This window comes from Oncorhynchus tshawytscha, linkage group LG08, assembly GCF_018296145.1.
Source record: "Oncorhynchus tshawytscha isolate Ot180627B linkage group LG08, Otsh_v2.0, whole genome shotgun sequence".
Taxonomy (NCBI): Eukaryota; Metazoa; Chordata; class Actinopteri; order Salmoniformes; family Salmonidae; genus Oncorhynchus; species Oncorhynchus tshawytscha.
Genome location: NC_056436.1, coordinates 10,776,706 through 10,800,917, shown reverse-complemented (window position 1 = coordinate 10,800,917; position 24,212 = coordinate 10,776,706). Strand labels below are relative to the sequence as shown.

General features: G+C 43.7%; 1 protein-coding gene across 1 annotated transcript in view; it reads left to right on the top strand.

The window, feature by feature from the left end:
* LOC112237859 (forkhead box protein N3-like) overlaps positions 1-24,212 on the top strand; it is a 143,284-nt gene that overhangs the window by 3,864 nt on the left and 115,208 nt on the right. Inside the window, exon 2 of the mRNA XM_042325191.1 lies at positions 4,181-4,827. Coding sequence (XP_042181125.1) covers positions 4,207-4,827 — 621 coding nt within the window. The 5' untranslated portion in view covers positions 4,181-4,206. The remainder of the gene's footprint in view (positions 1-4,180; positions 4,828-24,212) is intronic.

Here is a 24,212-nt window from a genome sequence, read left to right as displayed (position 1 = left end):
TGGAGCATCGGTAGTCTGATAACGGGGGAGTGAGGGGGGTTTTCAGAGACTGCTTTGGTAAAACAAATCCCCTGATAATGGGGGAGTGAGGGGTTTTTTCAGAGACTGCTTTGGTAAAACAAATCCACTGATAATGGGGGAGTGAGGGTTTTTTTCAGAGACTGCTTTGGTAAAACAAATCCCCTGATAATGGCGGATTAAACCATATAAACATGATTGTTACCTCAATTAGATACACAGGGGTGAGAAAGAGAGTGAGAGAGAGACAGGGAGAGAGAGAGAGAGGGAGAGAGAGAGCGACAGGGAGAGGGAGAGAGAGTGAGCGAGACAGAGACAGGGAGAAACAGAGAGATTGAGGAACGTAGAGAAGGAGTGAAAGAGAGAGATTGAGGGAGAGAGAGGAGAGGGATAGATAACAAATAAGTAGACAACAGCCTGGTTATCTGATGGTTAGGGCTACAACGGCCTGGTTATCTGATGGTTAGGGCTACAACGACCTGGTTATATGAAGGTTATGGCTACAATGACCTGGTTATCTGAAGGTTATGGCTACAATGACCTGGTTATCTGAAGGTTAGGGCTACAACGACCTGGTTATCTGATGGTTAGGGCTACAACGGCCTGGTTATCTGATGGTTAGGGCTACAACGACCTGGTTATATGATGGTTAGGGCTACAACAGCCTGGTTATCTGATGGTTAGGGCTGCAACGACCTGGTTATCTGATGGTTAGGGCTACAACGACCTGGTTATCTGATGGTTAGGGCTACAACGACCTGGTTATTTCATCGAGTCAGATGGCTTATTCATCACAAAACCATTTGATATTGCCAATTATTTTAATGATTATTTCATTTGTAAAGTGGGCAAACTTAGGCAGGAAATGTCAACAACAAACAGTAAGCCATCATATTCATGCATTAAAAACAAATATCAAAAGAAAAGTATTGTAAGTTAGAAGTTAGTGTGGGAGAGGTGGAAAAGTTATTGTTATCGATCAATAATGACAAACCTCCTGGCATTGACAACTTAGATGGAAAGCTACTGAGGATGGTAGCTGACTCTATAGCCACTCATATCTATCATATATTTAATCTGAGTTTAGAGTAAAGGGGTTTTCCTCAGCCTGGAGGGAATCCAAAGTCTTTCCGCTACCCAAGAATGGTAAAGCAGCCCTTACTGGTTCTAACAACCGACCTATCAGCTTGCTGCCAGCGCTTAGCACTGTTGTAAAAAAAGTGTTTGACCAAATACAATGCTACTGTATTTCTCTGTAAACAAATGAATAACATACTTTATTTATTTTGTATTGTATTAGGATCACCAAATACTCTTCCTAGGCTCCAAACAGAAAAACAAAACACAACAAATAACACTACATAAAACAATACATAATACAATGCCAAATACAATACAAAATATATTAAAATGTCTGTGTCTCTTCACAGTCCCCGTCATACCATAAGGTGTTCTTTTACCATTTAAAAAATACATCTGATTATATTGCTAGTTTGAGTTACCTGGGGTGGCAGAGAGTTCCATTTAGTCATGGCTCTATTTCATTCTTTAGAGTGTAAGATGTTGGAGGGGGTGTTAAGGTGACACACATAATTGTTTTAAGATGCTCATACTTTTGGATCATTTAGCTATTTTATTTAGAATTGGTTTTTGCCTTTACTACTAAAGCCCATAGAAATGCATTGAATAACATATACACAATGGCCAAAAAAAGACATTCAAAAAGTATAAGAAACATGGTTCAGAAGAGTCTGTCCTAAATCTAGGAGATATACTACATATATCCCAAGGTTTTTTTTTTACATCTTATTTTCTTTACAAATATTTAACCCCTTTTTTGGGGTAGGCACAAAACTAACTTCATTCTTCCATTCATTTTTTAAAACCAGTACGTACCACTTACCTTCAGGCAAGTCCCGTGAAACTAGTTGGGGTCCAACATCGTATTCGTGGGAATCTCCCCTTTTCACAGTGGTGTCCCATTAGTTTTGTAGGTCAAACCGACGTTTACGTGAGAAGACTGACTTGAAGGATTTCTCATGGTCTGACAAACACCTCTCTAGCTCTGCCATCTTTCAATGCAGATGTGAAAATGCAACACTGGTGAATGGATCCAATGCAAACAAAAATATCTCTAGTTTAGACTGATTGATTCTGATGGGGATTGTTTTGTTATGGAACTTAGATTGACGCACCGGTGCATCAATCGAACTCCAGGGTTTTAATACTGTGCATTTGAAAAATAAAGGAGAGCCGCACACTCTAGGAGCTCAGATGCAATAATTGAATAACCATCGTTTCAACAGACAATCTGTTTTTTTATTTTTTTATTTATCTAGGCAAGTCAGTTAAGATCAAATTCCTATTTTCAATGACAGCCTAGGAACAGTGGGTTAACTGCCTGTTCAGTGGCAGAACAACAGATTTGTACCTTGTCAGCTCGTGGATTTGAACTAGCAACCTTTCCGGTTACTAGTCCAACACTCTAACCACTAGGCTACCCTGCCACACCTTTATCAGGGGGTATGGTGACAAACAGTGCAGGTCACTAGTTTATATCGTGTCAAAGGACACAGATGTCTTTAATCATGGCCGGGTGTGGCCTGATATCATTGGTTAATTCTCAGATATAAGAAGAACATACCAAAACATGAATAGCATACGATCATAGATATAATTTGGCTACAAACACTTACAATGAACAGCAAAATCACAATAATCACAAGAATGGCTTCAGATCAAAGTCTACGTTGAGACCGAAGGGAGCAATGGTCTTCAAATTAAAGATCCAGGCAGCCTCTCGTTTTAAAAATAAGTTGTCAATAAATTGTCCCACTCCCAGGGAGGGTGACTAGTTCGTTGCCGATATAACGTAGGGATGAAATCAAGTGGTTTGCTTCCAAAAAGTGGGCTGTAACTGGGTAAGTCGAGTTTTTGCACCTAACGGTGCTACGATGCGATTCGTACTTTTAATTTCCGTTTTGTTTTACCCACATAATTACCACAAGGACAAGTTATAAGATAAATAACTGCCTTAGTGGAGCACGTGATAACACCTTTGATTGGGATCTGTTTGAGGGTGTTTGAATCATCTACATTTATAAGTGCCATTACATTGAGCACAGCCGTTACACTTGTAGTTTCCATCCAGTGGGGGCGCAAATAGACGTTGTGCAGGGATATCTTGGGGTGGCAAATCAGAGTTATTAAATTACTGCATCTGAGCTCCCAAGAGTGTGTGGCTCTCCTTAGCCAGCACCTCGCTTAAATAGGTGTGCGTTTCTTTCACCTCTAGATTAATACTGAGTGTTCGAACTTTGTTCCAACTGCTTGAACAGACAGTTCAGTACCTTTAAACAATCATTACCTCAATCATTACCTCGCACAAAGACCAATAGTGATGCAGTAAATTGACATGCACCCTCTGTGTACATCTAACTGCAATACGGCTCCTCTGTTCTGTGTACATCTAACTGCAATACGGCTCCTCTGTTCTAGACCGACTACAATTTTCCTTTGTCCTTCTTTGCCTCACATGACCACACAACTGGGCAGGAGTCCAGGTGTGACAAAACTAGGGCCTGTAGGACCTGCCTGGTTGATTTAGATGTCAAGAAAGCAGAGCAACAACTCATCATGGGAGAGACCTCTTCCCATTTTAGAAACCATTGAGTCAATACAGTATGTTTTGACCATGACAGCTTGCTATCTAGGGTTACACCCAGCAATTTAGTCTCCTCATCTTGCTCAGTCGCCACATTATTCAGTAATAGATCTAGATGAGGTTTAGGGTTGAGTGAGTGATTTGTCCCAAAAACAATGCTTTTATCTTTTGAGTGGGAGTGTGTGTGTGTGTGTGTGTGTGCGGGGTGTAATTTGGAGTATTCAGAATAGTCCGTTTGCATGAGGTGTGTGTGTGTGTAACGTTATGTCCTCCAGCTGTCATGATGGAATCGCAAGGACAATGTTTATAACAGTAGTAACACAATGTATTATAATAACATATTATTATACATTTCAAGGCCCACCCTCTCTCTCTCTCCCTCCCAACCTCTTTCTCCTGACTGTCCAACACTAGCATCTTAATCTCTATCTCTATCTCTCTATCTGTCTCCATTGACTAACTGTCTAACACTAATCCCCCTCTCTATCTGACTTCCAGGAGTCTAGGTGGTGGTGGTGGTGTCCATGGGACCCGTCATGCCTCCCAGTAAGAAGCCTGAGGCGTCGGGCATCAGCGTGGCTAGCGCCAGCCTCTCCCACCTCTACCAGGCCAGCTCGCTGCAGGAGGCAGAGGAACTCGATCTGGCCTTCCCCGCCCCCTTGGCCCTCCCCTTGGCACCCCTCACCGACGGAGCCGCCAAGCCTGAGAAAGGCACCTCCACCCCAGGTATGGAGGACGAGGAGTTGACCAACCTCAACTGGCTCCATGAGAGCAAGAACCTGCTCAACAGCTTTGGAGACCCTGTCCTGCGCAGCGTCAGCCCCGTGGGGGGCGAAGGGGGTGTGGCCGGTAACCGCGGCGACGGGGACCACGACAACATGCCGCCATCGCCGATAGCGGGCGGGGACCTGCCGTACGACGCCGATCGGAACCCCAACTGTAAGCCTCCCTATTCCTTCAGCTGCCTGATCTTCATGGCCATTGAGGACGCTCCGTCCAAGAGGCTGCCGGTGAAGGAGATATACACCTGGATCCTAGAACAATTCTCCTACTTTGCCAATGCTCCCACAGGCTGGAAGAACTCTGTCAGGCACAACCTGTCCCTCAATAAGTGTTTCAAGAAGGTTGACAAGGACAGGAGCCAGGTAAGAAGGAGGAGGAGAAGTAGGAGGAACACAGACGGACATACTGAACACATTCACATGATTTACACACACACACGGATAAACACTTGCCACAGTAAAGTACAGAAAGGGCTCTATTTTCAGATGGCGTTAAGGCAACGCTAGTGTCAAACGCCCTAATGCCAGGTTCAGCAATTTACCTGTCTTATATCAGCTCGCTTGCGCGCAGATGGGAAGGGTGGAAATAGTTGAGATGTGTCCTTAAAAACATGATTCCAAAGTGTTAATTTCAGGCAACACTGATAAGGATATTTAAGACCAACCAAAAGCTGGTTTTAACAGTAATGCAGTAGGTTATGTCATGGAATTTGCCAGCAGAAACACAGCCTATCCAGTTGTGACAGTTGTGCACACTGCCCATATGCACATGAAACAAGAATAGCATAGTGTGCTTTTGGTGCATGTATACTTCGTATTTAGAAACATTAAAAACTCATTTGGATTTTTAAAATTAAAAACCAGGCTAGGCCTGGTAATTATCTATCTGTGCATGGCACCTTCAGGGTGATTATCAACTGGGCATGGCACCTTCAGGGTGATTATCAACTGGGCACGGCACCTTCAGGGTGATTATCAACTGGGCATGGCACCTTCAGGGTGATTATCAACTGGGCGTGGCACCTTCAGGGTGATTATCAACTGGGCGTGGCACCTTCAGGGTGATTATCAACTGGGCGTGGCACCTTCAGGGTGATTATCAACTGGGCATGGCACCTTCAGGGTGATTATCAACTGGGCATGGCACCTTCAGGGTGATTATCAACTGGGCGTGGCACCTTCAGGGTGATTATCAACTGGGCACGGCACCTTCAGGGTGATTATCAACTGGGCTTCAGGGTGATTATCAACTGGGCGTGGCACCTTCAGGGTGATTATCAACTGGGCGTGGCACCTTCAGGGTGATTATCAACTGGGCGTGGCACCTTCAGGGTGATTATCAACTGGGCGTGGCACCTTCAGGGTGATTATCAACTGGGCGTGGCACCTTCAGGGTGATTATCAACTGGGCGTGGCACCTTCAGGGTGATTATCAACTGGGCACGGCACCTTCAGGGTGATTATCAACTGGGCACGGCACCTTCAGGGTGATTATCAACTGGGCGTGGCACCTTCAGGGTGATTATCAACTGGGCGTGGCACCTTCAGGGTGATTATCAACTGGGCGTGGCACCTTCAGGGTGATTATCAACTGGGCACGGCACCAGGAGAAGGAGAACAGGCCCTACTGTCGGAAAGAGGGGCAACGGTGGAAAAAAACATTTTAATAAATGACACGCCTTTCTAAAATGGGTTATAACTCCAGTTCTGTTTGTGATATTAAGATTCTAACAACAACAGTGTGTTGTTTAAACTTATTTAGGAAACATCAAGGACGGAGGGGGGCATGACTTTAAATATTATAAAATGGTGGAGTATTACAAAAAGTACATTCATTAGCATACTGCTTTAGTGGTTCTAGAGTTTACCCTTTACAATACCTTAACCCTTAACTTTTACATTTCATAATCTCATCACTCCAGATCCAAAGGTTGTGTGTTTAATCCCAGTTGTGGAACCTTATTTTTTTTACCTATCAAAAACCTTAAGCCTTAACTTAACCATTTGGAATGAATTCTTAAATGTAATATTTTAACCCTACCCCAAACCTTAAACCTTAACTTCGAAATGTAATGTTTGGAGACACAGAACGATGCTGAGTAGGAGTAAACCCAGGATGTCAAAAACACTTAGAAATGTGACGTTTGGAGAAAGATCCTGTTGGTGATATGCCTAGTTTTAATTGTCTTTGATGTTTTGTTTGAATTGTAAATTCCTGCACTGCTGCCTATCCATTAATGAATAATTGGGCAGGTGTGATTTTCAGATAACTGTTTGATAAATGAATTGCTTATCAATGTAGAAAGTAAAGTCCCATCTGTTTGTGTGTATGATTGACTGTAAGCAGCAAACTGCTCTGTAGCAGATCAGACAGGAGATACGCGTCACACAGCCATGGCGAGCCAGACTCCGGATAGTGGGCTTGGGGATTCCCTGGGGGATTCCCTGGGCGTTATCACAGAGAACCTTGCGGTGTCACTTGGCGCCTCCTTTTTCCGATTCCCTTCGCCTCTTCTTGTCTTTTTAAAAACCAACGTGACTGAGTTATCACCAAGCATGTTTCAAATGATAATCTACAGTTTTAAGATTAACAGTCTGTGGTGTTTTAAAACGGATAATTACGATTTCCCTCATTTTGTAAAATCCCAATTAATGGCAGATGATAGACAGTCATCGTTTGGCAGCTGGCATTATCTGTGTTTATGAAGACAGACCTCTTACAGACCACATTGAATACCACAGTATGAGTTTGGCAGCTGGCATTATGTGTTTTTGAAGACAGACCACATTGAGTACCACAGTATGAGTTTGGCAGCTGACATTATGTGTTTATGAAGACAGACCACATTGAATACCACAGTATGAGTTTGGCAGCTGGCATTATGTGTTTATGAAGACAGACCACATTGAATACCACAGTATGAGTTTGGCAGCTGACATTATGTGTGTTTATGAAGACAGACCTCTGACAGACCACATTGAATACCACAGTATGAGTTTGGCAGCTGACATTATGTGTGTTTATGAAGACAGACTCAGGACACCACCCGATACACAGACAGACCACATTGAATACCACAGTATGAGTTTGCCACTTTAAACAATGCAGCTGACATTATGTGTGTTTATGAAGACAGACCTCTGACAGACCACATTGAATACCACAGTATGAGTTTGGCAGCTGACATTATGTTGTGTTTATGAAGACAGACCTGGCTGACAGACCACATTGAATACCACAGTATGAGTTTGGCAGCTGACATTATGTGTGTTTATGAAGACAGACCTCTGACAGACCACATTGAATACCACAGTATGAGTTTGGCAGCTGACATTATGTGTGTTTATGAAGACAGACCTCTGACAGACCACATTGAATACCACAGTATGAGTTTGGCAGCTGGCATTATGTGTGTTTATGAAGACAGACCTCTGACAGACCACATTGAATACCACAGTATGAGTTTGGCAGCTGGCATTATGTGTGTTTATGAAGACAGACCACATTGAGTACCACAGTATGAGTTTGGCAGCTGGCATTATGTGTTTATGAAGACAGACCACATTGAGTACCACAGTATGAGTTTGGCAGCTGGCATTATGTGTTTATGAAGACAGACCACATTGAGTACCACAGTATGAGTTTGAAATGGTACCAAAGAAAAATCTGGCGCATTGAAAACAAAGAAAACATTCTGTATGATGCAATCCTGCTCCGTGTGTGTGTGTGCGTTCATGTGTGTGTGTGTGTGTGTGTGTGTGTGTGTGTGTTGTGCGCCCATGTGTGTGTGTGTGCGCCGTGTGTGTGTGTGTGTGTGTGTGTGTGTGTGTGTGTGTGTGTGCGTTGTGCGTTCATGTGTGTGTGTGTGCATTCATGTGTGTGCGTGTGTGTGTGTGTGTGTGTGTGTGTGTGTGTGTGTGTGTGTGTGTGTGTGTGTGTGTGTGTGTGTGCGTTGTGCGTTCATGTGTGTGTGAATAATCGCTGACAAATTAGATTAATATGCTTTAAGGAAGTCTCTGATTTGCTTATGCTAATACAGATATTTACTGTGAGGCCATAATCACCAGTCACTTGTTTAATAGATTTACTTTAGTACATTACCAGGGTGTGTGTGTAGTGTCGCTCGGGAGAGTGTGAGAGTTAGAAAGAGTTAGCGTTGAGGTTGAATAGAGTTTCATACAGGTCGATGTCTATGTGTGTTTGCACCGTTTCACATTTTTATTTGTGTACAAGATACAACAGATGTAAAACAGTACAGTGACATTGTTACCTTGAGAGCTCTTTCCAACAATACGTTTTCAATTAGAATACAAAATAAAAGTATGAATACAACTTTGATAAGAGTTAAAGAAACACAAGAATGCAAGTATATACAGGTCAGTGTCAGTACCTTAATTAGTACCTGGAGTGATTGAGGTGGGTTTATACATAAGTGAGTGGTAGTCGGATAAAATCAAATCAACATTCTATTTGTCACATGTGCCGAATACAGTGAAATGCTTACTTACAAGCACTGAACCAACAGCTTTAAAGAAGATTCCAGACTCTGGCCCTTTTATCAATTATCGCCTAAAATGACATACCCAAATCTATGTGCTTGTAGCTCAGGACCTGAAGCAAGGATATGCGTTTCCTTGGTACCATTTGAAAGGAAACACTTTGAAGTGTGTGGAAATGTGAAAGGAATGTAGGAGAATATAACACAATAGATCTGGTAGAAGATAATACAAAGAAAAAAACATGCGTTTTCTATTTTTTTCCCCATTATCTTTGAAATGCGAAAAGAGAAAGGCCATAATATATTATTGCAGTTTAGGCTCAATTTCGATTTTGGCCACTAGATAGCATGAGTGTGTGCAAAGTTTCAGCTTGAGCCAGTGAAGCATTGTCACGTCCTGACCTTAGTTCCTTTTTTATGTCTCTATTTTAGTTTGGTCAGGGCGTGAGTTGGGGTGGTCAGGGCGTGAGTTGGGGTGGTCAGGGCGTGAGTTGGGGTGGTCAGGGCGTGAGTTGGGGTGGTCAGGGCGTGAGTTGTGAGTTGGGGTGGTCAGGGCGTGAGTTGGGGTGGTCAGGGCGTGAGTTGGGGTGGGCATTCTATGTGGTGTTTTACATTTTTGTATTTCTGGCCTGGTATGGTTCCCAGCTGTTTATCGTTGTCTCTGATTGAGAACCATACTTATGCAGCCTGTTTTCCCACTATGATTGGTGGGTAGTTGTTTTCTGTCTTTGTATTAGTTACCAGGCGGAACTGTTTTGGTTGTTCTTTTTGTTTACCTTGTATTGTAGGGTTCAGTTCACTTCCTACTCCTCCTCAGAAGAGGAGGAAAACCGTTACAAGCATTGCAATCCTGGATCAATATTTTGCATCAAGTCTGCCCAAATGTGCCGAATTGGCCATTTGATACATTTTCAAGTACATAACTATAGAGGACATACAAAAATGATATGGTAATACAAAATGTCAGTTTACACACTCCCAGGAAGATCATACATGATTGATCATTAGCTTATACACTAACTTTCTCTGGTGTGGAGCCAGCGACAGCAGTTCCTACACTTGAATATAAAAATGGATTTTATTAAACAAAACTTTGCTACATTTTTATCTCAGGACCCTCAGGATGACAAATCAGAGCAAGATTACTGAATGTAAGTACATTATTTACCTTCAGAGGTGAATGTAACAAACCAGTTGCCGTGATACATTTTGTTGTTGTTGGTCGCTCTCCTCAAACAATAGCATGGTATTTCTTCACTGTAATAGCTACTGTAAATTGGACAGTGCAGTTAGATTAACAAGAATTTAAGCGTCCTGCCCATATAAGACATTTCTATGTCCTGGAAAGTTTACTTACAACTGTCATGCTAATCACATTAGCGCATGTTAGCTCAACCGTCCCGGGATAGGGACATTGATCCCGTAGCTCTGTAATTGTTTTGAAGTCTCCATTGGTCTCATGGTGAAATCTGTAAGTGGTTTCCTTCCTCTGGGTGCATTAATACACCATCCAAAGTGTAATTAATAACTTCACCATGCTCAAAGGGATACTCAACATCTGATTTTTGTTTTTACCCATCTACCAACAGGTGGCCTTCTTCGCAAGGCATTGGAAAACCTCCCTGGTCTTTGTGGTTGAATCCGTGTTTGAAATTCACTGCTCGACTGAGGGACCTTACAGATAATTGTATGTGTGGGGTACGGAGATGAGGTAGTCATTCAAAAATCATGTTAAACACTATTATTGCACTATTATTGAGTCCATGCAACTTATTATGCGACTTGTTAAGCACAATTTTACTCCTGAGCTGTGTTTGAATACCCATATTAACATACAGTTTACTACATACTTAATGAGTATATACTACATACTATATACTATTAGTTCATTTTAATATACTGTAAACAAACGGTACCCTTTCAATTGAGTGTACTAGCGATTTGCTTGTCTACCGGAAGTTGATGCTGTTGCTATGCAACCTCTTGCTAGATTGTTAGCATAACAAATGACTAGCTAGACATTTTATGACTTTGGGTGTGGTCTTATATTTAATCTGGAGTGCACTCTGGGCATTCCTAAATTCAGAGCATTGTCAGATTGTCAGATTGTCAGATTGTCAGATTGTCAGATTGTCAGATTGTCAGATTGTCAGATTGTCAGATTGTAAATTCACAGCGTTTCGTTCTGGGACTGTTCAGAGTGCAAACTGGGCGCTCTGGCCGAGGAGTAGGGTTGATTCGAGCGTTCTGACCTTACAACTGCAGTAAAGCACCCAAGCTAACTGGCTAACTTGCTAGCTACTTCCAGACACAAATGAGAGAACACCTCACTCTGACCATTTGACTCGCCTTAGCAGAGCTTGTTAGGCAATTTTCATGTTATCCAGAGTGTTGGTGACTCTGGCTGGCATCCATTGAATTATGATTTTTTTTGCCAACGTTTACTGACACTTGCTATAGTCAATGGGTGTTGAGCGTTCGTAAATTCATCAGTTATTCTGCGCTCTGGTAGACTCAAGACAATAGTGCTCTGAAATCAGAGTAAATAGCCAGAGCGAATATACCGGAAGCACTATTGAGAACGTACAACGATTATACCACTTTGTTAAGATTGACGGGAATAATCAAGTCAATAAACATTGGGTAGTTATTTAGATAGCATATAGTTAATATGCTGGCAAGTTTGATGTATTAGTAGCCAACTAACGTTAGGTAGCTAGCCGACATACTGGTACATACTGCTGTAATGATATGCTATGTGGTTCGTAAGGACAGCGTAGCTAACAAATTGTCAGCCAACATAATGTGTAAGGTAACTTGTTTGAAAAGTCATTACATTATTACATTGCTCAACATTTTCTTAATATTTGTCATAATAAATTAAAGCAATGAATTTGTATCTGCTCTCGTCTGACTTTTTACTGACATTTTCTTCAAATCTGAAAACAATGTAAAGCCAAGCCCATTTTCCGAAGAATTGCATTATGGGCACAGAAATAGTGTCACTGTTTGTATACTTCGTATTTTGGCCAATGTAGTATGACATCCGGGAACTTTTGGCATACTAACTATATCCATACAATGACCAATAAGTATACTATATTCTCAATTTACGTCACAAATAATATGGTTAGTGCAGTTAGGTTGAGTATTCGAACACAGCTCTGAAATGATTTAGGCTTTCCATACTACAGGGGTTGAATACTTATCGACTCATGACATTTCAACTTTTCATTTTTAATTAGTTTGTAAACATTTCTAAAACGTAATTCCACTTTGATATTATGTGGTATTGTGTGTAGTTTAGTAACATACAATCTAAATTTAATCCATAACACAACAAAATGTGGAAAAAGTGGTCTGAGTACTTTTTGAAGGCAAGTATGTGTGCAAAGCCTGTTCTTTTGTTTATAATGTCCACATGATATGACTAAAACGCATGCATGTGTGTTTTGATTTGTTTGTGTTTCTACGTGTTTTAGTGTATACTATGTTACACATACTGGGTAAGGTTACACATACTGTTACACATACTGGGTTAGGTTACACATACTGGGTTAGATTACACATACTGTTAAACATACTGGGTTAGATTACACATACTGTTACACATACTGGGTTAGATTACACATACTGTTAAACATACTGGGTTAGATTACACATACTGTTAAACATACTGGGTTAGATTACACATACTGTTACACATACTGGGTTAGATTACACATACTGTTAAACATACTGGGTTAGGTTACACATACTGGGTTAGATTACACATACTGTTACACATACTGGGTTAGATTACACATACTGTTACACATACTGGGTTAGATTACACATACTGGGTTAGATTACACATACTGGGTTAGATTACACATACTGGGTTAGATTACACATACTGGGTTAGGTTACACATAATATGTTACACATACTGGGTTAGATTACACATACTAGGTTACACATACTGGGTTAGGTTACTCATACTGGGTTAGGTTACTCATACTGGGTTAGGTTACACATACTAGGTTACACATACTGGGTTAGATTACACATACTGTTACACATACTGGGTTAGATTACACATACTGGGTTAGATTACACATACTGTTACACATACTGGGTTAGATTACACATACTGTTAAACATACTGGGTTAGGTTACACATACTGGGTTAGATTACACATACTGTTACACATACTGGGTTAGATTACACATACTGTTACACATACTGGGTTAGATTACACATACTGGGTTAGATTACACATTTTTTATTTTTTATTTTTATTTCACCTTTATTTAACCAGGTAGGCTAGTTGAGAACAAGTTCTCATTTGCAACTGCGACCTGGCCAAGATAAAGCATAGCAGTGTGAACAGACAACACAGAGTTACACATGGAGTAAACAATTAACAAGTCAATAACACAGTAGGAAAAAAAAGGGGAGTCTATGTACATTGTGTGCAAAAGGCATGAGGAGGTAGGCGAATAATTACAATTTTGCAGATTAATAACACTGGAGTGATAAATGATCAGATGGTCATGTACAGGTAGAGATATTGGTGTGCAAAAGAGCAGAAAAGTAAATAAATAAGAACAGTATGGGGATGAGGTAGGTAAAAATGGGTGGGCTATTTACCGATAGACTATGTACAGCTGCAGCGATCGGTTAACTGCTCAGATAGCAGATGTTTGAAGTTGGTGAGGGAGATAAACGTCTCCAACTTTAGCGATTTTTGCAATTCGTTCCAGTCACAGGCAGCAGAGAACTGGAACGAAAGGCGGCCAAATGAGGTGTTGGCTTTAGGGATGATCAGTGAGATACACCTACTGGAGCGCGTGCTACGGATGGGTGTTTGCCATCGTGACCAGTGAACTGAGATAAGGCGGAGCTTTACCTAGCATGGGCTTGTAGATGACCTGGAGCCAGTGGGTCTGTCGACGAATATGTAGCGAGGGCCAGCTGACTAGAGCATACAAGTCGCAGTGGTGGGTGGTATAAGGTGCTTTAGTGACAAAACGGATGGCACTGTGATAAACTGCATCCAGTTTGCTGAGTAGAGTGTTGGAAGCAATTTTGTAGATGACATCGCCAAAGTCGAGGATCGGTAGGATAGTCAGTTTTACTAGGGTAAGTTTGGCGGCGTGAGTGAAGGAGGCTTTGTTGCGGAATAGAAAGCCGATTCTTGATTTGATTTTCGATTGGAGATGTTTGATATGAGTCTGGAAGGAGAGTTTACAGTCTAGCCAGACACCTAGGTACTTATAGATGTCCACATATTCAAGGTCGGAACCATCCAGGGTGGTGATGCTGGTCAGGAGTGCGGGTGCAGGCCTGACCAATGTTACACATACTGGGTTAGGTTACACATACTAGGTTGCACATACTGGGTTAGGTTACACATACTAGGTTACACATACTGGGTTAGGTTACACATACTGGGTTACACATACTGGGTTAGGTTACACATACTAGGTTACACATACTAGGCTACACATACTATGTTACACATACTGGGTTAGGTTACACATACTATGTTACACATACTGGGTTAGGTTACACATACTATGTTACACATACTGGGTTAGGTTACACATACTGGGTTACACATACTGGGTTAGGTTACACATACTATGTTACACATACTGGGTTAGGTTACACATACTAGGTTACACATACTATGTTACACATACTGGGTTAGGTTACACATACTGGGTTACACATACTGGGTTAGGTTACACATACTATGTTACACATACTGGGTTAGGTTACACATACTATGTTACACATACTGGGTTAGGTTACACATACTAGACATGCACAGCTGTAATCATGCAGTATACATTCATTTAGCATGATAGAGTGGTAAAATCTGGAAACTGAATGTTGAAATCATCCCATTTTTTAGCTATTGACCAATCAGCTGCAACAATCAAATGCATTTAGGCTTGTAGATCTGTAGATTATACTACTGGGCTTGTAGTCCTGTAGATTATAATACTGGGCTTGTAGACCTGTAGATTATACTACTAGGCTTGTAGACCTGTAGATTATACTACTAGGCTTGTAGTCCTGTAGATTATAATACTGGGCTTGTAGACCTGTAGATTATACTACTAGGCTTGTAGACCTGTAGATTATACTACTAGGCTTGTAGACCTGTAGATTATACTACTAGGCTTGTAGACCTGTAGATTATAATACTGGGTTTGTAGTCCTGTAGATTATAATACTAGGCTTGTAGACCTGTAGATTATAATACTGGGCTTGTAGACCTGTAGATTATACTACTAGGCTTGTAGACCTGTAGATTATACTACTAGGCTTGTAGACCTGTAGATTATACTACTAGGCTTGTAGACCTGTAGATTATAATACTGGGTTTGTAGTCCTGTAGATTATAATACTAGGCTTGTAGACCTGTAGATTATAATACTGGGCTTGTAGACCTGTAGATTATACTACTAGGCTTGTAGACCTGTAGATTATACTACTGGGCTTGTAGTCCTGTAGATTACACTACTAAAGTTGTAGTCCTGTAGATTACACTACTAAAGTTGTAGACCTGTAGACTATACTACTAGGCTTGTAGTCCTGTAGACTATACTACTAAAGTTGTAGACCTGTAGATTATACTACTAAAGTTGTAGTCCTGTAGATTACACTACTAAAGTTGTAGACCTGTAGATTATACTACTAAAGTTGTAGTCCTGTAGATTATAATACTGGGTTTGTAGACCTGTAGATTATACTACTGGGCTCGTAGTCCTGTAGATTATACTACTACACTTGTAGAAACAACTTTGTTTTTCTGTTTCACTGTACCAGTCTTTGTTAATGCGTTAATAACGATGTGTGTGTGTGTGTGTGTGTGTGTGCTAAACTGTTTAATGAATAAGTGAGATGAATGTGTCTGTTTTTATTAGACTTTTCCTACTAATGCATTCATCCATTATGCTACGGAACAGAGAGAAGAGGAGAGGAGAGAAGAAGAGAGGATATGAGGAGAGGACATGACGAAAGGAGAGAGGATAGGAAGAGAGAAGAGATCTGAAAAGATGAGGGGAGAGGAGGAGAGGAAAGGAGGAGAAGAGAGCAGAAAAGACGAGAGGAGAAGAGAGGAGGGAAGAGGAGAGGAGGGAAGGGGAGAGGAGGAGAGAGGGAAGGAGAGCAGAAGAGAGGAAGAGACAGGAGAGGAGTGGAAACGAGGAGAAGAGAGGAGGGGAGAGGGAAGCAGAGAAGAGAGCAGAAGAGAGGAGGGGAGAGGAGACAGGAGAGGAGAGGAGACAGTGTGATGTGAGTTGTCAAGGTCTTTATGTATCATGGTATAGGGGATGTCCTAGTATAGAGGATGTTCTAGTATAGGGGATGTTCTAGTATAGGGGATGTTCTAGTATAGGGGATGTTCTAGTATAGGGGATGTTCTAGTATAGGGGATGTTCTAGTATAGGGGATGTTCTAGTATAGGGGATGTTCTAGTATAGGGGATGTTCTAGTATAGGGGATGTTCTAGTATAGGGGATGTCGTAGTATAGGGGATGTCGTAGTATAGGGGATGTTCTAGTATAGGGGATGTTCTAGTATGGGGGATGTCGTAGTATAGGGGATGTCGTAGTATAGGGGGGATGTTCTAGTATAGGGGATGTTCTAGTATAGGGGATGTTCTAGTATAGGGGATGTTCTAGTATAGGGGATGTCCTAGTATAGGGGATGTTCTAGTATAGGGGATGTTCTAGTGTCCTATATAGGGGATGTTCTAGTATAGGGGATGTTCTAGTATAGGGGATGTTCTAGTATAGGGGATGTTCTAGTATAGGGGATGTTCTAGTATAGGGGATGTTCTAGTATAGGGGATGTTCTAGTATAGGGGATGTTCTAGTATAGGGGATGTTCTAGTATAGGGGATGTCCTAGGGGGGATGTTCCTATGTATAGGGGATGTCCTAGTATAGGGGATGTCCTAGTATAGGGGATGTCTAGTATAGGGGATGTTCTAGTATAGGGGATGTCGTAGTATGTTCTAGGGGATGTTCTAGTATAGGGGTCCTAGTATAGGGGATGTCCTAGTATAGGGGATGTTCTAGTATAGGGGATGTTCTAGTATATAGGGGATGTCTAGTATAGGGGATGTCCTAGTATAGGGGATGTCCTATATAGGGGTCCTAGTATAGGGGATGTTCTAGTATAGGGGATGTCGTAGTATAGGGGATGTTCTAGTATAGGGGATGTGTCTAGTATAGGGGTTCTAGTATGGGGATGTCTAGTATAGGGGATGTCCTAGTATAGGGGATGTTCTAGTAGTATGTCCTAGGGGGATGTCCTAGTATAGGGGTTCTAGTATGTGTCTAGTATAGGGGATGTCTAGTATGTTCTAGTATAGGGATGTCGTAGTATAGGGGATGTCCTAGTATAGGGGATGTCGTAGTATAGGGGATGTTCTAGTATGGGGGATGTCGTAGTATAGGGGATGTCGTAGTATAGGGGATGTCGTAGTATAGGGGATGTTCTAGTATGGGGGATGTTCTAGTATAGGGGATGTCGTAGTATAGGGGATGTCGTAGTATAGGGGATGTTCTAGTATAGGGGATGTTCTAGTATAGGGGATGTTGTAGTATATACTAGAACATACTACGACATCCCCTATACTAGAACATCCCCTATACTAGAACATCCCCTATACTAGAACATCCCCTATACTAGGACATCTCCTATACTAGAACATCTTCTGTACTAGGCCTCTTTCTCTCTGTCTCTGTCTCTCTCTCTCTCTCTCTCTCTCTCTCTCTCCTCTCTCTCTCTCTCTCTCTCTCTCTCTCTATTTCTTTCCCTCAAATGGTAAACATTGATTTAAATCTTGATTAATGTTTATTTTTTCTCTTGTTTTCCCGGCAACCATGGCAACGTGTAGATTGAAGGGATTAATAGTACTAAGTGGCAGAGAGCTGAGTGACAGGCCGTACAGATCCAGACAGATTAGATTATCAAAACCAAAACAAATATTTAATCTGTATTGAAATGAGAACATCTGATTTACAAATAGAGGAGTCGGTCTATATTGGTGACAGCAGTATTACCTTGACACTTTGTTTATTTCAGTGTGAGTGTATATGCATCTCTCTCTCTCTCTCTCTCTCTGTGTGTGTGTGTGTGTGTGTGCTGAGATAAATGTGTGTCATTCTTGATAATGGGTTGTTCGTAGTCTTGTAATAACATGTGGCCTGTTTGTCAGTCTGTGAGGTTCTGCTGTGTGTGTGAGTATCCTGTTTGCTTATCTACACAGAGGAACATGGTCTTCATTAAGAGGAGACACGGGGAAAGAGCATGCCTCTCTCTGCAATCACTTTCCTCCCTCCCTCCCTTCCTCCCTCCTTCCCTCCTTCCCTGGACAGTTTTATCTCAATCTATTCATTGTATTGCTGTGTCTACCGTCTTGCCCTTTGTGCTGTTGTCTGTGCCCAATCATTTTCATACCATGTGTTGTCCTGCTACCATGTTGTGTTGCTACCATGTTTTGTCCTTCTACCATGTTGTGTTGCTACCATGTTGTTGTCATGTTGTGTTGCTATCATGCTATGTTTTCGTGTGTTGCTGTCTTGTTATGTTGTTGTCTTAGGTCTCTCTTTATGTAGTGTTGTGTTGTCTCTCTTGTCCTGATGTGTGCTTTGTTCTATATACACTGGGGCAAAAAAGTATTTAGTCAGCCACCAATTGTGCAAGTTCTCCCACTTAAAAAGATGAGAGAGGCCTGTAATTTTCATCAAAGGTACACTTAAACTATGACAGACAAAATGAGGAAAACAAATCCAGAAAATGACATTGTAGGATTTTTTATGAATTTATTTGCAAATTATGGTGGAAAATAAGTATTTGGTCACCTACAAACAAGCAAGATTTCTGTCCCCACCAAGGACCCTCTGCCCCCCAGTCCCCACCATGGACCCTCTACCCCCCAGTCTCCACCATGGACCCTCTGCCCCCAGTCTCCACCATGGACCCTCTACCCCCAGTCTCCACCATGGACCCTCTACCCCCCCCAGTCCCCACCATGGACCCTCTACCCCACCCCCTCTAGTCCCCACCATGGACCCTCTACCCCCAGTCTCCACCATGGACCCTCTACCCCCAGTCCCCACCATGGACCTCTGCTTCCAGGCCCCTGTCCCTCTGCCCCCAGTCCCCACCATGGTCCCTCTGCTTCCAGCCCCTGTCCCTCTGCTTCCAGCCCCCTGTCCCTCTGCTTCCAGCCCCCTGTCCCTCTGCTTCCAGCGCCTGTCTCTCTGCTTCCAGCCCCTGTCCCTCTGCGTCCCCTAACCTCTACCCCTAGTCCCTACCCCTAATCCCTACCCCTAACCCCTAGGCCCTACCCCTAATCCCTACCCCTAACTCTTAGTCCCTACCCCTAATCCCTACCCCTAACCACTAGCCCCTACCCCTAATCCCTAGTCCCTACCCCTAATCCCTACCCCTAACTCTTAGTCCCTACCCCTAATCCCTACCGCTAACCCCTTATCCCTACCCCTAACCCCTAGTCCCTACCCCTAACCTCTACCCCTAGTTCCTACCCCTAATCCCTACCCCTAACCCCTACCCATAACCCCTAGTCCCTAACCCCTAGTCCCTAATCCTAACACGGAACCCAAACCGGCTGTGCGCCATCGTGCCTACATTTATTTTGTCCCCCCCCACACCAAACGCAATCCCGACATGCAGGTTAAAATATCAAAACATACATGCAGCGCGATCTGCATCACAAACACAACTACTGACTGCTATTCAGGTCACTACAACACAACTACTCTAAGCTATTCAGGTCACTACCGATAACTACAACACAACTACTGACTGCTATTCAGGTCACTACTGATAACTACAACACAACTACTGACTGCTATTCAGGTCACTAACATTAACTACAATACGTCATCATCATCACAACAACAATGCCCTGCAATCAGTCATCCTTCTCATAGTGCACAAACACACACACTGTGTGTTGTGACTCAGAGGCCAGTGGAGTTCATGGTACACTAGAAAAGCCCTTCACTCCAGTGGTTTGTAGACCTGGTTTTACATACATACATACATACATACATACATACAGACAGACAGACAGACAGACAGACAGACAGACAGACAGACAGACAGACAGACAGACAGACAGACAGACAGACAGACAGACAGACAGACCATATCTCCTCAAACATCTCCACACATTTGATCATTTTATAGAACTCAAACTCAACCCTAAGGCGCGCAGAGACCATCCCATTAAACAGTAGTAAAGGGTCTGTTATCCCCCCAACTTTGACCCTGTTCCTCCTTGTTAGCCAAATAGCTAACTTTGCCTGAGCAAACAGAAAATTCAACAAAACACATTTTTCTTTCTCCTTACTCGAATACCTGTATCCCATTATAAACATCCCAACAGCAAAAACCACCCCCAACCTGTCACACAGACATTCCAACAGAGACATTAATGGCATTAACCTGGTGCACACAGAAAACACATGAATTACAGTTTCTTTCATTTGACAGAAAGGACACCCCTGCCCAATTCCCGGATCAACCCGTGCCAACCAGCTGTTAGTGGCCAGGGCTCCATGAAGAACCCTCCACTGGAGGTCCCCTGACCTCTTTGGTACTGGGGGTTTGTAGAGCGCCCTCCATCTAAAACCCACCATACTCTCCGCCCCACATACCCCCTGCCACTGATGTGCCTTCACTCCTGTTAAGGTTAGGAGCATTAGAAGCCTAACACAGAGGTTGTAGAAGCATTTACCTCCCACCCCCTCAAACTCGGAGTGTTAAAATCTAACAAGTCCTCCAGACCCCCTTGCCAGTCTCCAGTCTCTGCCGTCACCTGCAGTGGCGGGAACATTGGTGGCCCCTCTCCCTTTGGCCTCTCAAACACCCCCCTTACCGGCTCAGACAGTGCCTCCTGGACCTCCTCCAGGAATCTCTCCAGCAGCCTAAGAGACGTTATTCCTGTTTGTTGCGCCAAGACCTCCAGGGTTTTCCACCCCTCCTCTCCCAGCAGTCTCAGGTCACCCAGCCTTTGTAAACCCCCTGCCATCAGTTGCCTCTGCAGGGTGGCCGACTGAACCGATCTCAAAGGGATGGCTGGGTTGTGGAAGATAGGCTCCTCCCACACCCACTGCCCAGGCTCCACACCCCCTTCTCGTGTGGGCCTTAGCAGCTGCCAGGCCCTCAGCACCGCAGAGTAAAACTCTGAGAGACCTGCTGTACTCAGCCTCTCCAGCTTCATGAGGAACAGCTGCCGGTCCAACCCTAATCCGCCAGCTCTCCTCAGCAGCGCGCATGCTAGTTCCCTCCAGCCAACATCAGTGTGGTACAGCAGTCTCTGCACCGCCTTTAGTCGGAAAGCAGCCATCCTGCTCTCCAGTTCCACCAGGCCCTGTCCTCCTTCGTGGACGGTCATGTACAAAACTGCTGCCTTCAGCCAGTGATGTCCCGACCAAAAGAAGTCGACCAGCTTGCGTTGCAGGTCTGCAAGCAGACCGGCGGGGGGGTTGAGGACAGCCAGTTTATGCCACAAGGAAGATGCCACCAGGTTGTTGATTATCAGCACCCTCCCTCTATATGACACTTGGGACAGGATCCACCTCCACCTGGCCAGTCTTGACACCACTGCCTGTGACAGCCCCTCCCAGTTCTTGCTGACCCACCTCTCCGAGCCCAGGTACACCCCCAACACTTTAAGCCCTTCACAACCCCACTGCAAACCCCCTGGAAGCAGAGGAGGAGCCCTATCCCCCCATGCCCCACATAACAGAGCTTTGCTCTTTCCCCAGTTTACCTTAGCTGATGAAGCTCCCTCGTACACCTTCAGACTGGTCTCTAGTTCCTGCATATCTTGCCCATCCCTGACCATCACAGAAACATCATCTGCATATGCTGAGACTGCTATTCCTGTCACCACATCCATGCCTGTCCAGCACACTCCCCGCAGTCTCCTGCGTAGCAGTCCTAAAAAAGGCTCAATGGCTAGTGTGTACAGCTGCCCAGATAGAGGGCATCCTTGTCTAATGCCCCGTCTCACCCAGACTGGCCTACTGAGCCCCCTCCCACCTTAACCATACATGACGCCCCAGCATACAACAGCTTCACACAGGTCACAAAACTCTTCCCAAACCCAAACACAGACATCACATTAAACAGATACTCATGATCCACTCTATCAAAAGCCTTCTCTTGATCTAAAGAGACCAGTCCAAAGTTCAACCTTAGATTAGAACCTCTCGACAAGTCCAACATGTCCCTAATCAAGAACAAGTTGTCCGTGATTGAGCGTCCCGGTACACAATATGTCTGGTCCTTGTGTATTATAGAGTCCAGATGGGACTTCAGTCTGTTAGAGAGGACCTTGGCAAAAATCTTGTAGTCCGCACAGAGTAATGCCACAGGCCTCCAGTTCTTAAGTTCACACAAGTCCCCTTTTTTGGGCAGGAGAGTCAGAGCCGCCCGACGGCAGCTCATCGGCAACTCTCCTACCCCGACGCATTCACGCAACACGCAAAAGAAATCCTGTCCAATTGTTCCCCAGAATTTTTTGTAAAATTCCACTGGAAGTCCATCGACCCCGGGTGCACGACCGGGGGGACATCTGGGTTACTGCCTCTGCCAGTTCATGTGACAACAGAGGAATGTCCATTTCATCCCTCTGTGCCAGAGAGACCTTAGGGAGTCCTGCGAACAAGACCTGAGCACACATAGGATCACACATTTCTGCCCTATACAATTCAGTATAAAACTCCACAGTCCGCTCCCGCATCTCCCCCACCACAGAGGTCACCCGCCCATCAGACAGCCGTAGACAATGCATACCCTTGGCTTCACTGCTCTGTCTTTCCAAACCAAAGAAGAAGGAGCTGGGAGCATCCATCTCCTTGAGCATGGAGAACCTAGCTCTTACAAGTGCTCCCTTTGCTTTAACCTGGAAAAAACTGCCCAGGTCCCTACGTAATTCGGCTAAGTTAGCCTGGAGGCCTACATTGCCTTGCCCCACCATCTCTACCTCCATCTCACTAATACACCGCTCTAGTTCCCCCAATACTCTCCTAGCCTCTGAGGATGAGAGAGCTGTGTACTGTTGACAGAAAAGCCGAATTTGCACTTTCCCCACATCCCACCATTGACTCAGAGACTCATACTCCTCTCTTCGCTGCCCCCATCTTTCCCAAAAAGTCTGGAAACCTGAGCAAAAAGTGGCATCTTGTAAGAGCTTTACATTGAACTTCCAATAAGATGCCTGCCGGGGCCCTGGTGAAATAGACAGCCGAGCCATGGTTATGTGGTGATCCGAAAACCCCACTGGGAGAATAGTAGCACCCAGCAGCCTATTGCTCTGATTCCTGGACATGTAAAAACGATCAAGTCGAGCTGCACTCACCCTAGCCCCAAAACCTTCACCCACGTATACTGTCTTGTGTTTGGATGTTTAGTTCTCCAAACATCCACTAGGTCAAACTGATTAAAGATATCCCTTAACACTCCCACTGACACTGAATGAGGCTCTTCCCCATTTCTGTCTTTTGTAAAATCCATTGTACAGTTCCAGTCACCTCCGATCACCAGCGTCTCCTCAGGCGCTACTTGTGAGAGTTCCTGTCTAAGACTCCCAAATAGAACCCCTCTTTCTCTCCCTGTGTTAGGCGCATACACATTTATAAAGACAAAACACATGTTGTTAATTTCTGCTTTAACAACAAGCAACCTACCCCTACACACCTCCTTTGAGGAGCACATTTTTACAGCCAGACCCGGTGCAAAAAGGACTGCCACCCCTGCACTAAGATTTGTCCAATGGCTCAACACACTTGCCCCTTTCCACCAGAGCCCCCAATCAACTTCATTCACCACATCACTATGCGTCTCCTGCAGAAACAACACCTGTACTTTTTTTTGTTTTACATATTCATATTTTACACTCCTCTTTCCCGCATCTCTGGCGCCATTTATATTGAGCGAGCCTACCCGAAGAGTCTCCATAAGAAGTGGGAGAAAAGCCAGCAGAGAAATAGACCAATAGCAAAGCTCAAAAAGCCCCAGTGTCAGTAAGAAATTAAACATTTAAACAGTGTCTGAAGGTAAACCTTTACGCACTGTTGTGACCCACTTCCTCAACCTAAACCGTTTCCTGGGTGAGAGGACACCATGCCCCTCATGTGTCATAGCATCAAGTTGTACTGATCTTACAAACTTTCTAGGATCAGGAAAAAAAGCCTCAAGATTAAC